Consider the following 21,747-nt stretch of genomic DNA (forward strand, 5'->3'; position numbering starts at 1 on the left):
GCGTGTGTGTATGTTTGTGTGTGTTAATTCAGATTTTATTGACATTATTCTCGTGTGTGTTATTTATCTGGATTTCATTATGGTGAAGTGGAAAAAGTCATTGGAAAAAAAAAAGAGCCCGGGATGATGCCCCCGACGACCAAAACAGACCAAAACCGAAACAGCGAAATCGTGGGGGAGTTTCTGCACCCCAAAACCCACAAATAATTCCCACTCATTATATTTGCCTTGAAAAAAAAATGTTTTCATGCAAAAAAAAAAAAGAAAAAAAGACCCCTACCAACCCAAATAAGGTGCGAAAAATGTAAATAAGCCCAGGGCGACAAATTTTAAAACCGTCACACTCAAATGAGTCTCGTCTCATCAAAATACTTGATTCACCCACATCACGAAAATAGTTGCTGAAAATGCTCCCGATTCTTTCAGAAATTGTGGCGGAAAACACACACGCACACACACACGCGCTGTTGAAAGGTTGATTTATTTTTGAGTTTCACCAGACGAGTCAGTGCAACATATCCACAACGGCCGTTTTTAACATTGGCATGAACAGAAAAGACCCCCCCCAAAAAAAACAACAACACCAACAACAACAAAAGAGTCAACTGAATAAGAACATCCCCCCTCGGGATACGAGTGAGTTGTTTCGCTCCGAGGAAGAAAGCGGGATCCCAAAAGCTCGGGTGGACCGTTTGCCGTTCTCCCCGCAGAGTTTTCCAGAAGATTGGAAATCCGGACCTTGGACCGGATCTTTGCCCCTCGGGATGATTTCGGAGACTTCTTTTGGGCTCTTGCTAAGCTTGATGCGTTAGGATTTGATCACGGCTCAGCCGATGAACAGATGCGAGGTTGAAATCCGCTCGCTAAGGTCCCGCTGACTGTTGGCGAGCGGGACGATGATCGCAATGAAGCCGAGTTGACCTTTGGTAAAGGTCAACTCGCGTTCGGGTGTGCTTTCTCTTCGCCCGTCTATGGCATTCGGCATCGCATGCGAGCGAGTAGCCGACGATGGGCTCCGCGTGAACCTTCCGTGTCCGACGTTCACGCCCCAATTTGAAAAAAAAAAAAAAGCCGTTTCCATGCTCGTTCGGAGTTCGCCGGATGAGAACGATCGGCGATATTCGTGACTCGGCAAAAAAAAAAGTCGGTAACCGTGGCAACCGCGCCGGTCGAAACGAAAGCGTTTTGGCGCGCGTGGACGGACGGGCGGGCGGGGGTCTCGGCGAGGGAGGGGGGGTTCGGCGGGAGGGGGAGCGGGAGGCGGCGTCTCAGACGGCGGTGGGGCGCGCGGCTTTGTGGCGGGGGGGTCCCGCGCGGCCCAGGAGCGGGAAGGCGGCGCCCAGGCAACCCGAGGCCACGCTGAGAGCCAGGCTGGCCCACGCCAGAGCCACCGACCAGCCGTAGCCGTGGTCCACGTCGTCAGGGAGGCCGTAGATGAAGGGCGGTTTGCGGGAAAGGTCGTAGGTCACGCTGGCCGCGTAGGTGCACAGAGAGATGGCGCAGAAGACGCCTGGAGGCCAAAAAAACAAAGCGCAAGCCGACAAGACCGGCGCGTCGGCGGGTGAGCGTCAGGAGTGGGGTGGGGGGGTGGACATGCAGGGGGGGGGGCTCTTCCAACTTTTTTCTTTTTTTTTTGACTGAGAATTGATAATGTTAAAAAAAATGTAAGTAATATAACTTGGGGGGGGGGGCGGCGCGAGCACCTGCCATGAAGAAGAGGAGTCCGGCCACGTGTCGCGTGAGGCCGCCCTCCCAGAAGAAGCCCACGGCCGTCACGATGCTGCCGCACAGCAGGACGGCGGCCGCCATGCCCAGGAAGCCCGCCGTCATGCGACGCAGGTCTGACGGCAAAAAAAAAAAAATGCCAGAGTGGAGTCCAAAACGCCATTTTCTTGCGTCGCCGCGGGAGGGGTGGCCATTTTGCCGGCTGAAAATGACATCCGAGTTGCCCCCGGTGACCGTTGCCGGTGACCCGGGCGGGCGACTACGGATGTCATTTTCAGTCGCCGGATGAAAGCCAAGATGGCCGCCGGCGGGCGAGAAGGGCCAAAACAACATTTTGGACTTTTGACTTGTGTGTGTGTGTGTGCGACTCACGCAGCAGATGCCACTCGTCCTGCTGGATGCTTCTGGTCAGGTTGAGGGGGATGTTCCTCAGTCTGATCGGTTGAGAAAAATGATACTTGACCGCCGTGCAGCGATCCGCGATCCCTGCGCACACGCGCGCGCAAGGATGACGTCAGCGGGCGCGCGACACAGAATCGATCGCGCGGTTGCAGCGCCCACTAACGACGACAACAAGAACAACAACAGTCGGACGCGCACACACACCCGAAGCAACGTGAAGCAATTTTCACGGTTGGAAAATAGAAGGCAGGACCCCCCCCCCCCACACACACACACAAACAAACAGCCCACCCCCGCGGCTGCCGTTGCTGCGGCTCACCCCTGTCCACCAGGCGGTCGATGTCCCGGTCGAGGCCGGCCACGTAGCACTTGCGCCAGAGGCCGGCGTGCGTGGAGAAGAGCGGGCGGCCGCACTCGGTCTCCAGGATGCCCATGCCCAGGATGGCGCGCCAGTTCTCCAGCAGCTCGTCCTCGCGGCTGCCCACGTGCACGGGCTTGAGCCGCGCCACCGCCCCGCCCGCCGCGCCACCGCCCGTGTCCAGCAGCGGCAGGTGGTAGATGGGCATGTCACGGTTCTGCTGGCCGCCCGAGTCGGCGCCCTGCCGCTCGCAGTTGTCGCGGTGGCGCCGCGTGTCCGTCTCGTACCAGTGTTCGGTGCCGATGGCCGTGACGAGCAGCAGCAGGGAGAGCGCGCTCAGGGCCAAGCTGGCGGCGCCCCAGGCTCGCGCCGCCGACGCCCGACGCCCGCCCGCGCCGCTCTCCTCGCGGCTCGCTTTGTCTTCAGCCGCCATGGCGTCCTCCTGCTGCCATCGCGGGTTGACGCGCGCGCGCGCGCGCGGGCTGCGGTTCGCCGTCGGGGGCGCGCGCGCGCGCCGAGCGCCCACGACCGGCGGCGGACGGCGTCAAGCTCGCGCGCGCGGGAGCTTCCCGACCGACCGGAACTTCCGTCGCGCCGCCTTCAAAGTAAGAACGCTACTCGGGGTATTTTTTTTTTCATTTCTTCTTGTTTTTGTTTATGTTAGGACGGCCATATTTATTTGCCCATAACACACACACACACACACACACACAGATTGTGGGCGTGAATGTATCTGGCTCGCTTTGTCTTCAGCCGCCATGGCGTGTTTCAGCGCTCGCGCTGTGGTCCGGATGACGTCAAGCTCGCGTGCGGAAGCTCCCAACTGACCGGAACTTCCGTCGCGCCGCCTTCAAAATAAGAACCAAGCTCGTTTTTTTTCTTCTTCTTTTTGTTGATGTTAGGACGCGGAGGGAACAGACATTCCTTAGCAGCCGTGAGGTGTCTTTGGGCATAACACACACACACACAGATTGTGGGTGTGAATGTATCTGTGGGGGTCAGGAGGGGGGAGGGGGTGAATGAGACAATAAGGTGTCAGCCGACCAAGGACGTGGATCGGCATCACGTTGCCTTCCTTTGACCAGCTGCGACTGCGCCACTTGAACACGGCGACGCACGCGGCATCCCAACTGCCGGTTGATTCCTGCTGATGAAGCTTCAGCGATCCATAATCTTTTGATGGGAGGGGCTTGGCTCTGATGCGAACGCGCAGATCGTGGGAAAGAGTCGGCCACCTCGAAGGCGCCGTATGAGTGGAACGATTGCTAAAGGTCGGCGGCGAAAGAGTGACGTTAACACGCCGGCAAGCAGATGAAGTCAAAGTGCTGACCGACAGGAAGTGGGATGACCTTCAAACACACCAGCGCCCACTCGAGCCCGCATTGACACGCGCGTACGCGCGCACTCTCATGGACGCGTGGGGAGGGGAGGCGTCCGCTTACAGGAAGCAGCTGCAACGACTTTTATGAAATATTGATGAACTTAATGGACAACTTTTTTTTTGGCCCCCCATCACCTGCGATGTCTCACCAGACCTGGACCCGGCATCTCCATTATCTCCTGAGACCAGGCGTAAACGTACCAGAATGTGCCCAAGAGCCCCCCCACCCCACACCGCCTCCTGCAGTCCCCTCTACGGGTGAAAAACCAGGACCTGTGTGTGTGTGTGTGTGTGTGCGCGCGTCACCCACGCAGCCTTGGGCCCATCCTCATTAGGACTCGCTGCGTTCAAGGCTGTACGCTCACGCAAAGGCCGCCCCCCCACTGGCGTGAAAGAAGAGTCAAAGTTTTGTTTGTTTGCCTCCAACCACAAATTCCCCGAGCGCTTCGAACAGATCCGACCGCCGCAGACGATTGCCGTTCGGATTGCGATCGCGCATTGCGGCGTCTCTTCTCTGACTCGACGATTTGACTCTCTTCCGCGGCAACGGACGATGGCAGAGGGTTGTTGCCGTGGCAACAGACACCCGCCGCGTCCGCCGAAGAGGCGGCGGCGCGAGCGGCAGGCCCGGGCGTCGCCGTGGCAACTGAGGAGTTGGCTTACCGGCGTGCCTAATCGAGTGTCCAGCCGCGGCAGGTTTGACTGGAGGAGGCGGAGCCGAACGACCTCCGCTCAGCCTGAATTATTTATTGATCGGCACTACGCTCGGAATCGGCGGGGGAGGGCCGATGAAAATTTAAAGACGCACTTTGCTTCGCTCGCTCAACTGTGACCTCCAACATCAATTGTGACCTGACAGCAGGCAAACGCGGTTCACTGATGAGCGCGCGCACACGCAAAACCGGGGTCGTGCCGGTCACAACGTCTGGCTCGGTATTATGCGTCGCATTTGTGGAAGTGAGGCTGCACCGATGCGCCGAAGGAAAGAGGCAAGAAATCCAAGACGGGCTCACACGTGAAAGGACGACGAAGAAATCGCTACTCTGCTGCCCCTGGCGGCCGGACAACAACCTACACGAGTTTAGTCCATGACGTCATATGGACACTTGCTCCGCCGTTCTGATACATGACCATTAAAAACACACAAACAAACGCAAGCAACATGAACCCAAAATAAAACCGAGTTATCATTAATTCCACTTGAGTTCTGGACAAGACCGGTTATAGTCTTGTTAAAGGCAACACTTCCGTTTATGTCGCCGTTACACTGAAGGGCGCCTGTGGCTCATACCGGAAGTGTCACCAAGTGCTTACCACCGCTAAAGGACGAGGGTCGTCGTTCCTGCGCACTGCCGTGACGAGCACGCGCGTGAGCGAGGAGGTAAGCGCGCGCGCACGCGCGCCCGATCGCGCCAACCGACCCGACCAAAAGGGAAACGAAGTTTAGCTCAGCTGAAGTAAGCGAGTGACGTGTTGATGTGGCGCCGAGCTGCAGGCTAACGGTTAGCCACGGTTCTTTTCCCGCTTCGACCTGTGCGCAATGACGTCATCGCGCCTTCGTCCAAAACCAGTGAGAAGAAACCTCGTCAAGTAATCTTCATCTAACTGGTCGCTCACACTGCGTTCATTTGCGTCCGTTGGGAGGCGAAGCTTGCTTTCTTGTTGTGACGCCATCGACTGTTCTTGTTGGCGCGCCCCCCCCCCCCCCCCCACACACACACACACACACACACACACACACACACTTCTCGCTCAGGTGATAGGTGAGCGAGCATGGCTTTGATCTCCTTGGACGACCTGGAGGGGTTGGACGAAGACGAGCAGCTGGACGATGACATCACGGACAACCCCGAGCCAATGGGGGACGAGCACTCGGACAGGCTGCTCGCTCATTGGAGGGCCGTGGCCAGCACGCATCAGGTCACCGTGCCGACAGGTGAGAGCACACGTCTTTACGTCGCTAAGCTAACAGCGCGTTGGCAGGTCGTGAGGTTTTGTTCAACCCCCCCACCCCTCAAGCTAACCTCCAAAATGGATTCCTCTTCTTTCCCTCGTTCTCGATTCACATGTCTTCTTATTTTGTTTCCCTGGTTTAAAAAATAAAATAGTAAAAAGGATTTGTTTTTCTCGGTGGGTAGAAATGAGGGGCCCCATCCACGAAATGGCACGCAACAACCAGCAGAGGGAGCCTGTCCCCTTCGCGCTGGTTTCCTGTCAGGAGAAGGTGCTTGATTACGTCACTCCCTCGCGACGATGACGTCACATACACACGATGGCTCGTTGCACTTTGCGTGTGCAGATGGGCGAGGTGATGTGGGAGGAGCGCGCGTACCCGGCCGGCAAGTGGGCGTGCGTGCGGCAGGCCGAGGAACTTTACGAGCAGAGCATTTCCAAGAGCTTCATGAAGTTGATGCGCTTCATCTGCAAGGAGAACTCAGCAGGTGGGGCGCGCCTTAGGCGTTCGCTTGAGCCAGCGTTTTTTTGCAGATCGGATGGCATCCATTTGGGGGGGGCGGGGGGGGTTCCGCAGGTGGCCACCTGGGCATGACGATACCGGTGGTGAGCACGGTGCTGATGACGGCCGACGGCAAGACGCTGGACAAGAACGTGGAGACGGGCTTCTACCTGCCCGCCGCCTTCCAGGACGCGCCGCCGCAGCCGCACGACCCCGACGTGGACGTGGTGCAGCGCGACGCCTTCACCGTCGTGGCCAGGTAGGACGCCTGGCGGCGCGTGGCCCCCCCCCCCAGACGCCGCCCATGGACGCGTTGTTTTGCCGCGGCCGCAGGCCCTTCGTGGGGACGACCAACGAGGAGACGGTGACGCGCCACATCGGCCTGCTGCGGGAGCTGCTGGGCGCCTCGGCGTCCGAGCGCCTGCACTCCGGCGTCTACATGGTGGCCGTCTACGAGAACCCCGGCGTCCCGCGCCGACGCAACGAGATCTGGTTCCTGCGGCGCTAGGGGTGGGGTGGGGGGGGGGGCTTCGTGCGACACCGCACGCACGCTTACACACACACCACAATCTTGGATGCTGTGTTGTTTCTCATTAGCATGCTTAGCTCTTAGCGCCGTTAGCTGACGGTAGATATTTTTGTATGGTGACTAAAAAAAACTCAAAGGCTTTTAATTTGAAAGGTATCCTGGAAGAGCTGTTTAATGAACATTTATTGTGAAATAAATGTGGTCAATCAAAGTCAAGGACTGCCTTGACAGCTGCTGCTAACACAAAAGTAACACAAATGGGGGAGAAAAAAACACATACAAAGCTTTATTTACAAACAAACCACTGTTGGCCAGGCCCACCAAACAGGAAGTAAAAAAGAAGAATGCCATCGGGGCGGACGCCTCCGGTGGGGGGGGGGGACGCTGGCGTCAGATCAGGTCGGCCACTGCGGACAAGCGTCACAACAAATCTCAGTACAGGGTGGAAAAAAAGTGAGCTAATTTTCCCCAATTTAGAAAAAAAAAAAAAAAAGAATAGGGGGGGGCCCTCAGCTTGACTATTTGGGGGGTTTTATTGGCCCGCCAGTCTGCAGATACTAGCGAAGAGCGGCCAGCGGACCAAGAAAAAGAAAACCATTTCGAGAAATTTGCAAGGTGGCCAACAGGAGTCGCCAAGCGATTGATTGGGTGGGAGGGGGTGCTCACCGTTCATGGGCATCTCGTCGATTTGCGTGGAGTAGTACTGCTCGATGTCGCGCAGGATGCGGATGTCGTCGTTCTTCACAAAGTTGATGGCCACGCCTTTGCGTCCATAGCGACCCGAGCGGCCGATCCTGGGGGGGGCGGGTGGGTCATAGTTCTGCTGATGAGCAATGCGCGGTGGGGGGTGCGTCGCATCCTACCTGTGGATGTAGAGCTCTCGGTTGTTGGGGAGGTCGTAGTTGATGATGAGGGACACCTGAGGCACGTCCAGACCGCGGGCCCACACGTCCGTCGAGATCAACACGCGACTGCGCACACGTGTAAAAAAAAAAAAAAGCGTGACGAACACAACACATTAGAACGCGCGCCGCAAGCAAGCTCCGGAGAGCTGCAGCGTTAAAGGTACCAGAATGTGCCCAAGAGGCCCCCCCCCCCCAACCACCTGCGGTCCCCTCTACGGGATAAAAACCAGGACCTGTGTGTGTGTGTGTGTGTGTGTCTGTGTGCGCGTCACTATGTCCTCATTAGGACTTGCTCTGTTCAAGGCTGTACGTGCATGCAGAGGCCCCCCCCCCCCCCCCCACTGACGTGAAGGAAGAGTCAAAGCCTTGCGGAACGCCGCGGCCGCGAGCAAAAATAGAAGTTGCGTTTGGTGGGGGCACCTGGCTCCGGAACGGAACTCCTTCATGATGGACTCTCGCTCCTTCTGCGGCATGTCTCCGTGCATGGACGACACGGTGAAGTTGGCCTCTCGCATTTTCTCCGTCAGCCAGTCAACCTGAATGCGTCACGAGGCGTCACGGGTGAGTGGGTGGGTGGGGGGGAGGCTGTCGCGGCGGCTAGCCTACCTTCCTCTTGGTGTTGCAGAAGATGACGGCCTGCGTGATGGTGAGCGTGTCGTAGAGGTCGCACAGGGTGTCGAACTTCCACTCCTCGCGCTCCACGGCCACAAAGAACTGTTTGATTCCTTCCAGCGTCAACTCGTCACTGCGGCACGGATACAAGTCCAATCGGGTTCAAATGGGATTTTGGATCGAAAGTGCGAATTTCCCAACAGCAAATCTGATTGCGCGGTTGCCCCCCCCTCCCCTCCGCACCGCTTGACCAGGATGCGTATGGGGTCGGTCATGAACTTGTTGGTCATCTCGAGGATCTCGTGCGGCAGCGTGGCGCTGATGAGGACCACCTGGGTGGCGGGCGGCAGGTAGCGGTAGACGTCGTAGATCTGCTCCTTGAAACCTGCGCGGCCACAAAAGGGTCAGAGGTCACGGCGCTTCCGGCGCGGGCCGAGCGACGGCGGCCGCCACCTTTGTTGAGCATCTCGTCGGCCTCGTCCAGGACCAACATTTTGATGGCGCGGGTGCGCAGGCTGCGGCGCCGGATCATGTCTGCAAGCACACGGGACTTCAACCGTCAACCGGGCGGACAGCCCCGCTAGGCGGGCTCGACGCGAACGCGGCGGGAAAATGTCGTCGTCACAAAGAAGAAGATCCTTCCCTACAGCGCTCCCCAGAGGCGGAGGTGAGCGCTGCAGGAAGAGACGGTCGCCGATCGCCATCGCGAATCAACGCCGGTTTGTTTTGATCGGCTCATATTCAAAAGGGGGGGGGGTTGCGCGTCTTCATTTCCCCCCCACATCAGGCGGGCGCTCACCGAACACTCGCCCCGGCGTTCCCGACACCACGTGCTGGCCAAAGTCCAACTTGCGGATGTCCTCGCCCACGTTGGTCCCGCCGATGCACGCGTGGCACTGAACGTTCATGTAGTCCCCCAGCGCCAGCAACACCTGCGGGCGGGGGGCAGGGGGGTGTCACGCGTTGTGGCAGCCACCGGCGGGCGGGAGAGGGGGCGGGGCTTACCTTCTGGATCTGGCCGGCGAGTTCTCTGGTGGGCGCCAGGATCAAGGCCTGGGTCTCCCTCACCTGTGCGTGGACCACCACCACCCCAAAAAAAAGCATACGGTGTCAAAACAAGGCTTTGGTCCAGATGAAAGTGGACTGGATCCAACGCGGTTCCTAAAAAAGCACCAGCTGCCGGCTGATTGCGATCCAAATGAAAGGTTTTGTTTCCTTGGTGGCGCACTGACCTGGATGTCCAGACACTGCAGCACCGACACGCAGAAGGTGGCCGTCTTTCCCGTTCCCGACTGAGACCTGAACGAACCCGCCACGTTACGTTGCTTTTGGAATTCTTTTTTCTCATTAAAATGGGGTGAGGTGTGTGTGTGAATGGATTCGGGCGGGGGGGCTCTTTTCTTACTGGGCGATGACGTCTCGGCCTTTGATGATCTGCTTGATGGCTCGCTGCTGAATGGCCGACGGCTTCTCGAACCCTGAGACAAGCGACGGGCACACGTGAACAAGCCGGGCATCTCGAGATGCCCGCATGGCCCAAATTTCATCGCCCCGTATTTTTATTTGGGGTGGTGGGGGGCAGATCTCTGGAGAACCACATTACTGCGTCTCTCGGTAAACCGGACGTCGAGGTCTTCGGCTCGGACTTTTTCTTCCTAACGGGCATTCAGACTTCCTTTTTGTCGCTTAATTTTGACGGCTGAGATGCCGCCTGACCAGCAGTCATTGCCATCATGGATGACGTGTCCAATCGCTGGGCTGTTTACAATCGCAAGATGGAAAGACTGATCGGGAGAGCTCGTGAAAACTCGACGATAAGGTACCTGACCCCCCCACCCCACCCCGAAAAAAAAATTCTCAGCGGATTTAGACGATTCTCAAAAATGATCAATTTCAGAAATAAAACGGCGCGCAAAATTGCCATCCCTGCCATTGTCGTCGACGCGGTGGAAATGTTTGGTTGGCTTGGAGACGCAATTCTAATTGGGGCCACCATTTTTTGGGGGTGGGGCGCAAAGTTAAGCAGCGAGCGCTTAGCGGCTAATCGAGCTAACGGCGAGCTTCCCGCGCAACCGCAAGCCGAGAAAGTGCCTTAGCGGCGGCGGCGAATGTGAGCCCGACGCTCACCGGGCGGGCGTTACAAAAGCGAAGCGCAAAAGGGGCGAACGGGAGCTTGTAGCGGCGACGGCGGCGTGAACGGTCGAGCTCCACGGAGGCCTCGCCGATCCCGGCCTACCGTAAGCGTAGATGCCGCGCAGCAAGTCCTCCCGAAGGCCCATGGTGTCGAAGGTGGGGGTGACGTCCACCTCCTCGCTGGTTTCAAACTCCACCTTAGTCATGTCCTCGTCCTTGAGGAGCCGCTTCCGACTCGGAACACCGGCGGCGGCCATTTCTTGACTCGAATTTAAGCGAAAAGAGGCGCCGCCACGTTTAGCCACTAGCTACGAACAGCGGAACGGAAAAGAAAGGAGCGCGTGTCGCCGCGACGATGACGCAGACGTGAAGCGCCGCCGGAAATGACGCCGGCCGCCCCGCCTCCTCCTTCTTCTTCGTCCATCTTCATTTGTATCGCGCGTTCACAACAGCGCTTTACAGAACACTTCACATAAAATAAAAATACGATGATACAACACAACACGTACCATAAAACAGAGACAGTCACGCAATCGTAATCGTATCTTCCAGTTAAAAAAAAAATACAGAAAAAAAAGTCTTCAACGTACGCTGCATTACCGCTACCGTCTGAAATGGAGCGTCAGTCCTATCGGGCAGGGATGGCAATGACTAGTGATGATGTCATGATGTCGAAAGACAAATATTAAAAATTCTGTTTCTTTGTGCATTTTGGATGGAAGAAAGGTGCACATTTCTTTCCATCTAAAACTGTTGTACTTTTTAGAACACTAATTGTTTCAGATGAGGTAATTGCAACCGCCTGGGAAGGGCCAATTGTTGCTTGGACCCGATTGGCCTGAAACTCAAGTGAACTCCCTTTAAAAGATGAATGAGGAAGGCACTGGGGCCCGGACAACTTGGAGAGCGGTGCTACACGTGGTCTGCACAAAAACTGGTCGCCTGTCACTCCTGAAAATAAAGAAAACTGGAAAATTTCCTTCCTGAATCCTGGCTGAATTGCCTTTTGATTCTTTTTCACCTGGCCTGCCTGCTGTTTCGCCACACGACAGATGAAAAAGGCGGAATGGGGCGTGGCCTGGACGGGGCGACCAATCACAAGTGAAACATCATACAGGTCCAATCGCAGGGCTGTTTACAATCGGAAGATGGAAAGATTGATCGGGAGAGCTCGTGAAAACTCGACCATAAGGTACCCAACCCCCCCCCCCCCTTAAATTTTCTCAACGGATTTAGACCATTCACAAAAACGATGAATTTAAGAAATAACGTCGGATTTCCGCGTATCCGCGGAAAATTGCCATCTTTGTATCGGGAAGTTGACAGCAAAACAGAACACTCACCAGTTGAGTTGTTACGAAACAGGAAGTCGGGTGTGAGCGCGAGAGGAAGTGACATGAGGCGTGGAGGAAAAAAAAAAGTACATTTTAATCCGTTGAAACAAATTGAACGCTCAGAGGGGGTGGGGCGAACTTGTCGAGCGTCAGTCGGCCTGCGGCGCGTCCAGACTGACGAGTTGAAGCTCTGTCAGGGTAGCTCCGCCTCCGCCGTTCTGCTGGCTCAACATCATCTGCACACACACACACACACACACAAAGGCCCGCCGCCGCCGCCGCGTTGGTTCAGAAGCTTCTTTTGATTTGCGGGAATGCGCAAGGAGAAAACCCCGGCGGCATTTTTTTGTTCTTCTCACCGGGTGCAGCTGCACGGCGGAGACGGGGATCTGGGCGGCGACGGGCGGAAGGGACGCCAGGAAGACCTGAGGGACGGGCACTGACGGCACCGGTGAGACTCCGCCCCCTGGCGGCACAACAGCAGCGTTGAGCAATGTCGATAGATAAAAAGGCGCAGCACGAGCGCCGGCGCGCCCTACCTGACATCAGGGCGAACCCGGCGGGAAAGAGCACGCCCGCCGACGACTCCAGCGGCGGCCCGGCGGCGGCCGTCTGCGAGGACGAAGCGGGCGGCGTGCCCAAAGCGCTCGCGACCACTTTGTTGAGGTCCTGTGGAGACACGCCAAGCGCCGACCGACGCTCCCGATTCACTCACCGAGGGAAGACTGGCGAGCACGCACGCACGCGCGGGGGAGGAGCCACATCGGGCGTTACCTTGGCGGCGTCGGGGCGGGCGTCGGCCGCCTCGCTCACTTGATAGGTGAGGTCGGTCTCCTGGAAGCCGGCGGCGCTCATCCTCTGGTCGCACGAGGGGTCCGAGCGCGGCGGCGAGTCGGGCGAGTTGAGGCACGTCTGGATGAGCGCCTTGCCCGTCTCCGACGTGATCATGGGCTGAAGCTTGCGCGTGGCAAACGTGTACACGTGACCCGTCTCGCTGGCCACCAGGAGCAGAACCTGCGTGCCCGTCAGCGTCGACAGCTCGTACGCCTGCCGGCGGAGGATGGGGGGTCAGAATCCGACGCGACCCCTGACTTCCTCTCTGGTGTAGGCGCGGGAGGGTTTGGCATTCCGAGTGACATCACCTGATTGCGTTCTGACGTCACTCACCTTCTTCATGATGCCCGTCTTCCTCTTGCTGAACGTCGTGTACCTCCTGAGTTTGTTGTCGATGAAGGCCATCTTGATCTTGACCCTGCCGCGAGTCTTCTTGCCGGCCTTGGCCTCCGGCGCGCCGGGGGGCGGCCGGCCGAGCGGCGCCCGCTCGTCCCTCTCCCGCTTGACGCCCCGACTGCCGCCGCCGGGAGACGCGCGGGCCGGGTCCTCGTCGTCTGCCGAGTCGGAGTCTTCGGAGCCGCTGTCGAGCACCACGGTGGCGTCGAAGCGGCCCGCGTCCGGCTCGGCGGCGGCGGCTACGTTGCCCGGAGGCGACGGCGATCCGCTTCCGCTCCTCGTGCCCATCGGCGAGGCTCCGGCGAGCGTCCGCGTCGACGGTGGCCGACTTCCGGCGGGACCGAGTGCGCCGACGGGACCGCTAAACTACATGAGCTAGCAGGCTAAACCGGCTAGCCGCTCCGCGCCAGCTCACGCCAGCGAGGCGTCGCGCTCCCGTTTGCGCTTGGGCGTCTCGGAGATGTCGCGGTGAAGAAAAACCGAGCCGACATTCAAAGATCCCAAGTTCAAAAGTTGATTTGCACCGCGGCGGCGGCGGACTAGCTCCTCCCCCTCCTCCGAAGGAAATCCCGCCGACGAGCACCAGGCGAGGCTCCTCCGCGACGACATGTAGTTCCGTCAAGCGAACGCGAGGACAAGCCGCACCGCTTGAAATCTTCCACCTTGGAGCCCGACAATGAGCGAGACGGTTGCAGAAAAGGGCGAGAGGCCAAGCGGGACCCGTTCGGGAGACCTGCTCCTTTCGCTCCCGATTTGCCCGACGACCCGTCCAAACGCCGGAAGTCAAGCGACGGCAGCTGCAGACTAGCAGGAGGTAGTTTCAGGCCATGGTAGACAGAGGGCGGAAGTGGCTGTGGTAAGTTTAGACAAATTTGATTTTCAAAATAAAGTCCCACGGTGGCTGTGGTAATTTTAGGCAAATAAAGTCCCGGAAAAATCTAGGTTTATTTATCTCATATATGTTCATTAATTGTAACGGGGAATTTAAATTAAAAGTATTAATTTATAATATAAGATATAAGAGGATTAATTTAAGAGGATTCATATACAGTATCTCTCTCTCTCTCTCTCTCTCTCTCTCTCTCTCTCTCTCTCTCTCTCTCTCTCTCTCTCTCTCTCTCTCTCTCTCTCTCTCTCTCTCTCTCTCTCTCTCTATATTTATTTATTTTATCAAACTAATTTGAGAGACTTACTTTGACTTATTTGATGACCTAATTTTCAATACAACTAAAATTAGGGAAGGGTTCGAGTTAGGTTTTGCTGTGAAATTATCACCGAGGAGTGAGGGGGGGGGGGAGACGGAAGAGGAAGAGGAAGGAAATACGGCAGGCGAGGAAGGAAGGCAGAAGCTAAGAAAGGATGGAAGAGGTCGAGAAGGAAGGATGTTGCGCGTCGCACCCCCCAACCCCCCCCCCCCCCCCCCCCGGCCTCCGGACAGAGGGGCGGCCGGTCGCCATGGTGACGGCTCAGCCATCGGCCCAGCGTTTGCTGTTTGCGGCGAGAAGTGCTGAGTGGGCCGGGCCGGGCCGGCCTCCCCCCCCCCTCCTATTATGATTGGCAGCTGGTGTTTGTGCGCTGAAGCTTCTAGCGTCCAGCTGGCCAGCTCGCCATTCCAGTGCAGCGCCGCGCCGGCCCACCACCTAACCCATGTGCGGGGTCAACTGGTAAGAAGGCGGCCGGCCAAAAACTCATCCGCATCGATCCGCGTATACGGTCCGCTTCCGCGATTGGATTTGCCCCCCCCCACCTCCCCCGAAAAAAACCCGAAAAAAAACGACCTCCCGAACGCGAGGTCGTAGCGCTTTGACCGAGTGCGTGTACGCGCCTTCAGGTTTCCAAAAGGAACGCTGCTGAGGAGCTGGCTGACCAAGTCCAGGCCCCGCCTCCTGCTGCTGATCGCCGGGCTCAAGCGACCTCAGGTGACCCTGATGAGGAGGAAGAGGATGAAGAGAACCAAAGTAGCCAAGGCCACGTAAGCGGTAAATATGGCGGCTGGCGGGAAAGGAGCCCGGCAAACGCCGCCGAGAGGGTCCGCGAGCCGCAAACGTGAAATCCGCAACAACAAAAAAATGGCCGCCGCTCATCTCCGGCTTTTGTTTGTTTGTTTTTCTTTTTTCCGTAAGCTTCGATGGCCCCGGCCGCAGGAATGCGAAACCGCCAGGACGAGCGGCGGCAGCGTCACAAGCGCATTTTGCGTCGTGGCGGCCCGCTTCCGACGCGCTCCTTTGTCGCGGCGAAGAATTTTCAGTCGAGGTCATTGGCGCTCGGCAAAGCGCAAAATCCAAAGCAAAACAAAACGCGAGCGCTCGTACGGAGTTCAAGGCGCAGTCCGAGCGAATATGCCCCCCCCCCCTTCAAGAAACGATCGCCTTGAAATCGGGACGTCTCAGTTTGACGACTTTTCCGTGTTCATCTCGCCATCTTCTAGCATTTTTTGGGGGGTTTGTCCTTCCCTCGGTCTCGGCATTTGGACTCGCGTGGTCACAAAATGTTGTTTTGTTGTAGAACGTGCAATAGAATGCCGCACTTCACCTGAGGCCCCCCCCACCTGCGCGATGTCGACCAAGCGCCGGACCCGCTCGATGACGTCCGAGATCCCGACGACCACCGTTTCAAACGCGGCCTTCGTTAGCCCAGTTGCTAACGAGTCCGCGCGGCGGCGCTAACGAGTCAACATGGCGGCTGACGCTAAGGAAGTTAGCCCGTTCTTTGCTAAGGTGCTGACTTGGAGTGTAACGTGTGACAATCCAAACATTTCCGCCGCTGGTAGTCGACGGCGTCGCCCCCCCCTCCACCCCCGCTGCTGTTTGCTTGAAGAGGTCACCTGGCACGTTTGAGGCATCCCATCAATAAAATCCACCCCAAAATGTCAAGAACGGCTCATTTGGTTCATGTCACGTGTGGACATTTATTTTTTTGGGGGGGGGGGGCGGTGGGTTGACTTTCAAGTGGAACAGGATCACCACTGTTGCGCTTCGCATTCATTTAGAAATCTGAAAGTTGATTTGAGGCTTTGGAATCCATTTTTTGGGCAAACCACTCGAAAAAACCAGACGGGTGAACCCCCCCCCCCGCCCAAAACTCGAGTCTTTGAGGTAACGGCGTCAGGCGGCGCGCTGAAGGAGGCCCTGGTACGGCAGCAGTTGCTCCGGCGACAGCGAGGGCCGGAAGTCACGCAGCGCAGCGCCAAAGTCCTCCATGGTGAGGCGCAGCGGCGAGTCTTCGGAGTCCAGGCCTGGGACCACAAAAAAAAGGGGCGGGGTTGAGTTGGGCGGCGATAAGCTCCTCCTCCTCCTCCCGCACCAACGACCGACCCCGTTGGATGGCGGCGATCTTCCTCTTGACGGCGGCCGCCATGGCGTCCGAGCACAGCGCGTACAGGTCGGCGCCGCTGGTGTAGGCGGGGCAACGCTCCAACACCCGCCGCGGGTCCACCGAGGCGTCCAGGTGGAAGCTGGGGGGGGGGGGGGGGGGGGGAGCCGGTCAGATGGCGTTCCGGGACGTTCGGCGCGGCGGCGCTCTTACCTTCGAAGGACGGCCCGGAGGACTTGCAGCTGGGAGCTCGGGTCCGCCTCGATCCCGACGTAGACCATCTTGTCGAACCTGCGCCAGGGGACACGTGAAGACGGTCGGGGTTGCTCCTTGGTGCGGCGCCAACGCTCGCCGTTCTCGGAAAGGCGAAGGGGATCCGGACTGACCTTCCGGGCCTGAGCAGGGACGGGTCCAGCAGGTCGGGTCGGTTGGTGGCGCCGATGACAAACACCCGGTCCCCGGCGTGGAGGGCGTCCAGCTCGGCCAGCAGCTGAGACACCACCCTGGGGGTTTCGGAGGTGGACTTTGGGCGCCGCCCCCCGAGAATCCGCCGGCGCCCGCTCTTACCTGTCCGTCACCCCGCCGGAGTCTCCGCTGCGCCCCCGGCCGGGCGCCAGAGAGTCCAGCTCGTCAAAGAAGACCACGCAAGGGGCCGCCGAGCGCGCTCTCTGAAACACTGAGGGTCAAAAGGTCGGGTGAGGTCCTCGGGCGAGCGGACGCTAGCCGCCAGCCCGTTAGCGCGTCGGACGCTAGCCGCTAGCCCGTCGGGGGCGACGGCCAAGCTTTCGCGTCGGCGTGCCGCCGTGTCACTCGAGTCGACTTAACGCGGTCCGGCGGGCACTCCGCAAGGAACCCGCCGAGTTCTTTTGACTTTCTTAACGGCGGCGGCGCTCACCCTCTCGGACGTTCTCCTCGCTCTGCCCCACGTACATGTTGAGCAGCTCGGGACCTTTCACGCTGAAAAAACAACAACCCCCCGCTCAGAAAAAAAACCCTTGTGTCACTTCAGGACTGCCGATGCTCAACGGCGTAACCGTGGACATTTTTCGGCATCGCCGAAGGAAACTTTGGGGGCGCGACCCGCAGATTAGCGCAAAGCTAGCGGTTGAACGACTCTCAACTCCTTCGCTCTCGAAGACGTTTCAAAACGTCTTTTCGGACCCGGTCCGGAATCGTCCGGTTCCGAACGAGTTAACGGTCCCGCGCAAAGAAAATAACGTCCCGCGCGGCTCTCGGAGCTCCTCGAATCGGACCGACGGCTGGAGGGCGGGGCTGACCTGAGGAAGGTCACGGAACATTCGGTGGCCACGGCCTTGGCCAGCAGAGTCTTGCCCGTGCCGGGAGGCCCGTAGAGCAGAACGCCGGTGCGGTTGAGCTTGAGCGACAGGAGCTGCGGACGCCGAAGGGGGAGCTGCACCGTGTCCAGGACCTCCCGCTTCACCCGCTCCAGGCCGCCCACGTCCTCCCAGCGCACCGTCGGAATCTGAGCCCGCACGTCGCGGCGTTTCGTCACAAATCGGGCCGAGACCGCCACGCCCGCGATCGGAACCGGAACGGACGGGCCTGACCTTGGGGGCGCCGGCGGCCTCCGATTGGGCGTCCCGCAGGGTCCGCAGAGCCGACAGGAAGTCCCGCTGCCGGAGGCCCACGCCGCCGGAACGCACGTCCTCCTCGCGCCGACCGGGGCTAAAACGAGACGCGTCACGCACGGCGACGGGGGCCGCCGGACGAGGAAGGCGGCGGCGGCGGATGTTTGCCGACCGCCCGGCGAACGCTCACCAAGCCAGGACCAGCCGTCTGCACGCCGCGCGGCCGGCCTCCACCAGCAGGGCGCGCAAGTCGCCCAACGCCAAACCCTCCACGAGGAAAGGGGGGGGGGGGTACACGTGAAAAGACACGTTGACGAGAAAGGGGGCGCGGTTGCGGGGGGGGGGGGGGGGGGGGGGCGACGTACGGCCGTGACTTTGGCGAGTCGCTCCATGTCCACGTCGCGCGCGAGGCCGACGTCCCGACTCAGCTGCGTCAGAACGGCCCGCCGCCCCTCCTCGTCGGGCATCTCCAACGCCACCCGGTGGACGAACGCCGCCGCCCACGCCGGCGGGCAGCCGGCGGGCGTCGCGCACGGTGGCCACCACCGCCACCCCGCTGGGGGCGCCGCGGAGCAGCCGACAGAGGGCCGCCCGGACGCGGGCGTCGTCGTCGTCGGTGTCGGCGGCGCCCCCGCCGGGCCGCAGCAGGAGCTGCAGGTTCCCGAGCAGAAGGACGCAAGGCTGCGACGCGCGGGCTCGTTCCAGCAGTGAAGTCAGGCGCGCCTCGGTGGCGGCGGGCGTGTCGCCGCGCAGGCCCACGCAGTCCACCTACGAAAAACGGGCGCGGGGATCAGGGCGCTCGCCCGGCACTCGGCGCTCGCCCGGCGAGTGCCCGCACCTTGACCAGCCGGAGGCGGAGCCTGGAGCTGGTCGCCGCCACCGCCGTCGCTTTGCCGCTTCCCGCCGGCCCGTGGACCAGGAGCCTGCACGCCGGGAGGGAGCTGGCGAGAAGGCGTCGCGGCGTCAGGTCACGCCACCGCACCTCCCCCCCCCCAGAAACGCCGTCGTTTCGCCGTACCCGCGTCGGTGCGGGCCGAGGACCCGTCCGATGGCGTCCACCACGCGCTCCAGACCCGGCGGGGACTCGCCGCTCCACAGCGTGGCCGCGCCGGGGGGCACCGAGCCGTTGACGGGCGGACCCTGTAAGCATCGGCGCACGGGTCAGAGGTCGCGGCGGACGGGCTCGTGGCTCGACTGGAAGGGTCAAAGGTCACCATGAAGAGGGACGTGTGCGTTCTGTCGGCCAGGTAACCTCCGCCCCCTTCTTCTTCCTTCGCCGGGTCGCGGGGAGACACCGTCTGCACCAAAAACAGCAGCGCCCGGCGCCTGGGTGGGGTCAAAGGTCAAAGGGTGAGAAGGCTCGCCGTTCCTGACGTAACGCGCCGTCCGTCACCTCCAGGAAGTGCCGTCCTCCATCACGTCCGGGTGACCGCGGGTGGGAACCAGCAGGACGTCCCCCGGTGCCACCAGCCTGCCCCCCCCCCCCCCCACACACAAGTCAGGTCACAATTTTTACACCCGTGATGTCGCTCGGGGAAACGTGGCGTCTGACCCACCTGGGGACAGAGAAGTGGGCGGCCAGCAGCGCGTCGTAGCAGGTCGGCCGCGGGTCAGCCGGCGCCGCCAGCGGCCGCAGGTGAAGCTCGCCGGCCGGCGGCGGCGCGGCACCGCCGCCAGCGCAAAGTGTCGGAACCGGCGTCGCCGTCTCCGGGCCGCCGCCGCCATCTCTGAAGCCCGACAAGCGCATTCGACCGTACGTGATATGCGGGCGCCACACGCGTGTTCTTCTCACGTATTTGCGCGCACCTTGAGCCAGAGGTGGCGGGACGCTTCCGCCGTCGGCCGCCCTCCCGTCAGGTTGAACCACAACGTCTCCGACACGACGCCGACATCGTCGTCGTCATCCGCCCGGCCCGAGCGGAGGGCCGTCAGCGAGGCCGCTCGCCATCCTTCCGAACGGGCCCGCCGGCCGCAGCTTGACCCACTCGCCGTCAAACAGCCCCAGTCTGAGCAGCGTGCGGACGCCGACGTAGAGGCGAGCGTCGACGTCGCCGCCGCGGCGACCGTCGGCCGCTGGCCACCGCTGCACGTCCGTCACGCGCACCTCCAGCCGGCGCTCCGGCTCCTCCGTGACCCCGCAAGACTCCCGGTGCCGGTCCAGCAGCGAACGCCCCCCCGCCAGGCGGGCAGCCTGGCGGGCGAAGTCCGAGACGCACAGCCGGAGCTCCCTCGGGGGCGGGGCCGGCCCGGGGGCGTCGTCCGGCCGCTCGCCGCAGTCGGCCAGGACCACAGCGGTGTCGGCGGTGACGCGACCCTGCGCGACCGGGCTGCACGACAGCACCAGGGTGTCGGGGATCTGCGTGAGACGAAAAGAAGAAGGGCGCCGCGTCAGCTCACCCGCTCCGGTTCGCTTTCCGGCGCCACATATTGCTGTTCTACTGCTTGGGGAATGTTCCAGGAAGTGCCACTTTTCATGTTTCCACAAAATACAGCGGAAAGGGGCGTGGCCTGGACGTGGCGACCAATCGCGACGAGTAAGACATCATAAGCGTCCAATCGCAGGGGATGGAAAGACTGATCGGACTCGACCGTAAGGTACCTGACCCCCCCCCCCCCCCCCACCACCACCACTCAAATTTTCTCAACGGATTTAGACCATTCACAAAAATTATCTATTTAAGAAATAAAACGGCGGAAAATTGCCACCCCAACCCGCTTCTCATTTGTGAGAAAGGGGACGCGGGGGCGCTCACCTCTCCCGGTCGGTCCCCCACCAGCGGCTCTCCGAGGCGGGCCAGCAGACAGCGTCCATCCCGGCAGAGCTCCAGCAGCTTCGAGGCGAGCCCCTCGGCGTCGTCCCGCTCCAGAGTGGCCCCGACGCGGGCTCCGAGGACTACCTCGTCCAGGCTCACGGGCAGCACTGGCCGCGCGGTACCCCGGCTCCCCTCCGCGGGGAGGCCGCGGAGCCGCAGGAAGAAGCCGCTGACGAAGAGCCTCAGCGGGCCCGGGGACGGAGGCGGAGAGGCTCCCCCCGCGGCGCCCTCGGATTCCCCGCCGCCGCCGCCGCCGCTGCCTCCTCGTCGCTGTGCGCCTGAAGGCGAAGCAGGACGGGCCACGGGCCGGGGCGCGGAGGCAGCCACCTCGGGGTGAAGAGGACGGTCGGAGGCTCCGAGTGGTCGCGGAGAAGGCGACGCAGTTCCCCTTCGGACGCGAGCACGTCCAGGGGACTCGCGTGAGCCGGGAAGGGCTCCAGCCTCGACAATTCCACCTGGGTCGCCATCTTGCTCCGACTTCCTATTCGTGACGTCACGGACGCCCGTCCAATTGACACCGACCTTTGTCGTCGCGTCAGAGCGGTCGCCGTATTGGGCCGTCCGTGAGTGCGACTCCGGACCGCCATCTTGAACCGGGAGTCCCTCATCCTTCCGCCCGTGTCCGCTTCATTTGTTTTTAAGATAAGAAAACCTTTATTAGTCTCGCAATGGAGAAATTCTCGATTCACAGCAGCAAAGTTATGAAAGGAAGAAGTAGAACAACAAAATATAGGAGCTGCTGGAAAGGCAGCCACTCACGCGGCGCCATTTTGAAGTAAAAATAACAAAAATAACACAACGCTATTTCACAATAACTCGCTGAATTTCCAAGTGATTTCGATGCGGTTTGTTTTGTGATGAACGTTAGACATGTGTCTCCTACAAAAAAAAAAAAAAAAAAACAGCATGCTGCTCAGTGGAGGGGACGGTTCTATTCTAGTGTGGTGGGGCCAAATGAATAAATACAGT

The 21,747-nt window shown here is 60.1% G+C and overlaps 5 protein-coding genes across 9 annotated transcripts; 1 reads left to right on the top strand and 4 right to left on the bottom strand.

The window, feature by feature from the left end:
* Nucleotides 1–462: 462 nt before the first annotated feature.
* tmem178a (transmembrane protein 178a) lies at nucleotides 463–3,130 on the bottom strand. 2 transcript variants are annotated; one of them, XM_052083971.1, is made up of 4 exons: nucleotides 2,447–3,119; nucleotides 2,098–2,211; nucleotides 1,704–1,841; nucleotides 463–1,510 (listed from the first exon to the last, which is right to left on the bottom strand). In XM_052083971.1, the coding sequence occupies exons 1-4, from the start codon at nucleotides 2,916–2,918 to the stop codon at nucleotides 1,269–1,271; spliced, it is 966 nt and encodes a 321-aa protein (XP_051939931.1). In that variant the 5' UTR covers nucleotides 2,919–3,119; the 3' UTR covers nucleotides 463–1,268. The 2 variants fall into 2 exon arrangements, with proteins under 2 accessions (XP_051939931.1, XP_051939932.1); XM_052083972.1 differs by lacking the exon at nucleotides 1,704–1,841 and having other exon boundaries at nucleotides 2,447–3,130.
* A 242-nt stretch (nucleotides 3,131–3,372) lies between these two features.
* Nucleotides 3,373–10,872, bottom strand: eif4a3 (eukaryotic translation initiation factor 4A3). 2 transcript variants are annotated; one of them, XM_052083960.1, is made up of 12 exons: nucleotides 10,604–10,868; nucleotides 9,773–9,845; nucleotides 9,600–9,666; nucleotides 9,373–9,435; nucleotides 9,167–9,299; nucleotides 8,821–8,901; nucleotides 8,611–8,752; nucleotides 8,362–8,500; nucleotides 8,176–8,291; nucleotides 7,714–7,821; nucleotides 7,517–7,644; nucleotides 7,122–7,257 (listed from the first exon to the last, which is right to left on the bottom strand). In XM_052083960.1, exons 1-12 carry the CDS (start codon nucleotides 10,755–10,757, stop codon nucleotides 7,241–7,243), a joined length of 1,221 nt encoding a protein of 406 aa, XP_051939920.1. In that variant the 5' UTR covers nucleotides 10,758–10,868; the 3' UTR covers nucleotides 7,122–7,240. The 2 variants fall into 2 exon arrangements, with proteins under 2 accessions (XP_051939921.1, XP_051939920.1); XM_052083961.1 differs by lacking the exons at nucleotides 7,122–7,257; nucleotides 7,517–7,644; nucleotides 7,714–7,821 and adding an exon at nucleotides 3,373–4,249 and having other exon boundaries at nucleotides 8,098–8,291; nucleotides 10,604–10,872.
* soul4 (heme-binding protein soul4) lies at nucleotides 5,103–7,051 on the top strand. 3 transcript variants are annotated; one of them, XM_052083977.1, is made up of 6 exons: nucleotides 5,103–5,247; nucleotides 5,623–5,802; nucleotides 6,005–6,090; nucleotides 6,166–6,307; nucleotides 6,397–6,580; nucleotides 6,655–7,051. In XM_052083977.1, exons 2-6 carry the CDS (start codon nucleotides 5,640–5,642, stop codon nucleotides 6,827–6,829), a joined length of 750 nt encoding a protein of 249 aa, XP_051939937.1. In that variant the 5' UTR covers nucleotides 5,103–5,247; nucleotides 5,623–5,639; the 3' UTR covers nucleotides 6,830–7,051. The 3 variants fall into 3 exon arrangements, with proteins under 3 accessions (XP_051939937.1, XP_051939938.1, XP_051939939.1); XM_052083978.1 differs by lacking the exon at nucleotides 5,103–5,247 and adding an exon at nucleotides 5,260–5,456; XM_052083979.1 differs by lacking the exon at nucleotides 5,103–5,247 and adding an exon at nucleotides 5,260–5,436.
* Nucleotides 10,873–11,912: 1,040 nt separating the features above from the next.
* On the bottom strand, nucleotides 11,913–13,352 carry LOC127613077 (serum response factor-like). Its single transcript, XM_052083973.1, has 5 exons — nucleotides 13,002–13,352; nucleotides 12,609–12,881; nucleotides 12,374–12,503; nucleotides 12,194–12,300; nucleotides 11,913–12,070 (listed from the first exon to the last, which is right to left on the bottom strand). The coding sequence occupies exons 1-5, from the start codon at nucleotides 13,350–13,352 to the stop codon at nucleotides 11,984–11,986; spliced, it is 948 nt and encodes a 315-aa protein (XP_051939933.1). The 3' UTR covers nucleotides 11,913–11,983.
* Nucleotides 13,353–15,991: 2,639 nt separating this feature from the next.
* Nucleotides 15,992–21,291, bottom strand: pex6 (peroxisomal biogenesis factor 6). Its single transcript, XM_052083994.1, is given in 18 exon segments — nucleotides 15,992–16,299; nucleotides 16,379–16,518; nucleotides 16,590–16,667; nucleotides 16,763–16,879; nucleotides 16,944–17,052; nucleotides 17,272–17,333; nucleotides 17,654–17,859; nucleotides 17,945–18,062; nucleotides 18,156–18,232; nucleotides 18,331–18,465; nucleotides 18,467–18,733; nucleotides 18,804–18,906; nucleotides 18,984–19,105; nucleotides 19,180–19,291; nucleotides 19,359–19,436; nucleotides 19,522–20,321; nucleotides 20,719–21,042; nucleotides 21,045–21,291. Coding segments are annotated over 18 exon segments (3,180 nt in total). The 5' UTR covers nucleotides 21,246–21,291; the 3' UTR covers nucleotides 15,992–16,168.
* Nucleotides 21,292–21,747: the final 456 nt, after the last annotated feature.

The sequence above is a fragment of the Hippocampus zosterae genome, chromosome 13, assembly GCF_025434085.1.
Source record: "Hippocampus zosterae strain Florida chromosome 13, ASM2543408v3, whole genome shotgun sequence".
Taxonomy (NCBI): domain Eukaryota; kingdom Metazoa; phylum Chordata; class Actinopteri; order Syngnathiformes; family Syngnathidae; genus Hippocampus; species Hippocampus zosterae.

Excerpts from the sequence above, each read along its gene's own strand:
- eif4a3 (XM_052083960.1), bottom strand. The coding sequence starts at position 10,757 with ATGGCCGCCGCCGGTGTTCCGAGTCGGAAGCGGCTCCTCAAGGACGAG. Across the intron at positions 8,902-9,166 it reads AACGCCGGGGCGAGTGTTCG|ACATGATCCGGCGCCGCAGC; the intron begins GTGAGCGCCCGC and ends GTGTGCTTGCAG. Across the intron at positions 7,645-7,713 it reads CGAGAGCTCTACATCCACAG|GATCGGCCGCTCGGGTCGCT; the intron begins GTAGGATGCGAC and ends CGCCCCCCCCAG.
- LOC127613077 (XM_052083973.1), bottom strand. The coding sequence starts at position 13,352 with ATGGGCACGAGGAGCGGAAGCGGATCGCCGTCGCCTCCGGGCAACGTA. Across the intron at positions 12,504-12,608 it reads CCCGCCCCGACGCCGCCAAG|GACCTCAACAAAGTGGTCGC; the intron begins GTAACGCCCGAT and ends GTGTCTCCACAG. Across the intron at positions 12,301-12,373 it reads CGGGTTCGCCCTGATGTCAG|GGGGCGGAGTCTCACCGGTG; the intron begins GTAGGGCGCGCC and ends TTGTGCCGCCAG.
- soul4 (XM_052083977.1), top strand. The coding sequence starts at position 5,640 with ATGGCTTTGATCTCCTTGGACGACCTGGAGGGGTTGGACGAAGACGAG. Across the intron at positions 5,803-6,004 it reads TCAGGTCACCGTGCCGACAG|AAATGAGGGGCCCCATCCAC; the intron begins GTGAGAGCACAC and ends CTCGGTGGGTAG. Across the intron at positions 6,091-6,165 it reads TGGTTTCCTGTCAGGAGAAG|ATGGGCGAGGTGATGTGGGA; the intron begins GTGCTTGATTAC and ends TTGCGTGTGCAG.
- tmem178a (XM_052083971.1), bottom strand. The coding sequence starts at position 2,918 with ATGGCGGCTGAAGACAAAGCGAGCCGCGAGGAGAGCGGCGCGGGCGGG. Across the intron at positions 2,212-2,446 it reads CGACCGCCTGGTGGACAGGG|GGATCGCGGATCGCTGCACG; the intron begins GTGAGCCGCAGC and ends GCGTGTGCGCAG. Across the intron at positions 1,842-2,097 it reads GGACGAGTGGCATCTGCTGC|ACCTGCGTCGCATGACGGCG; the intron begins GTGAGTCGCACA and ends TTTTGCCGTCAG.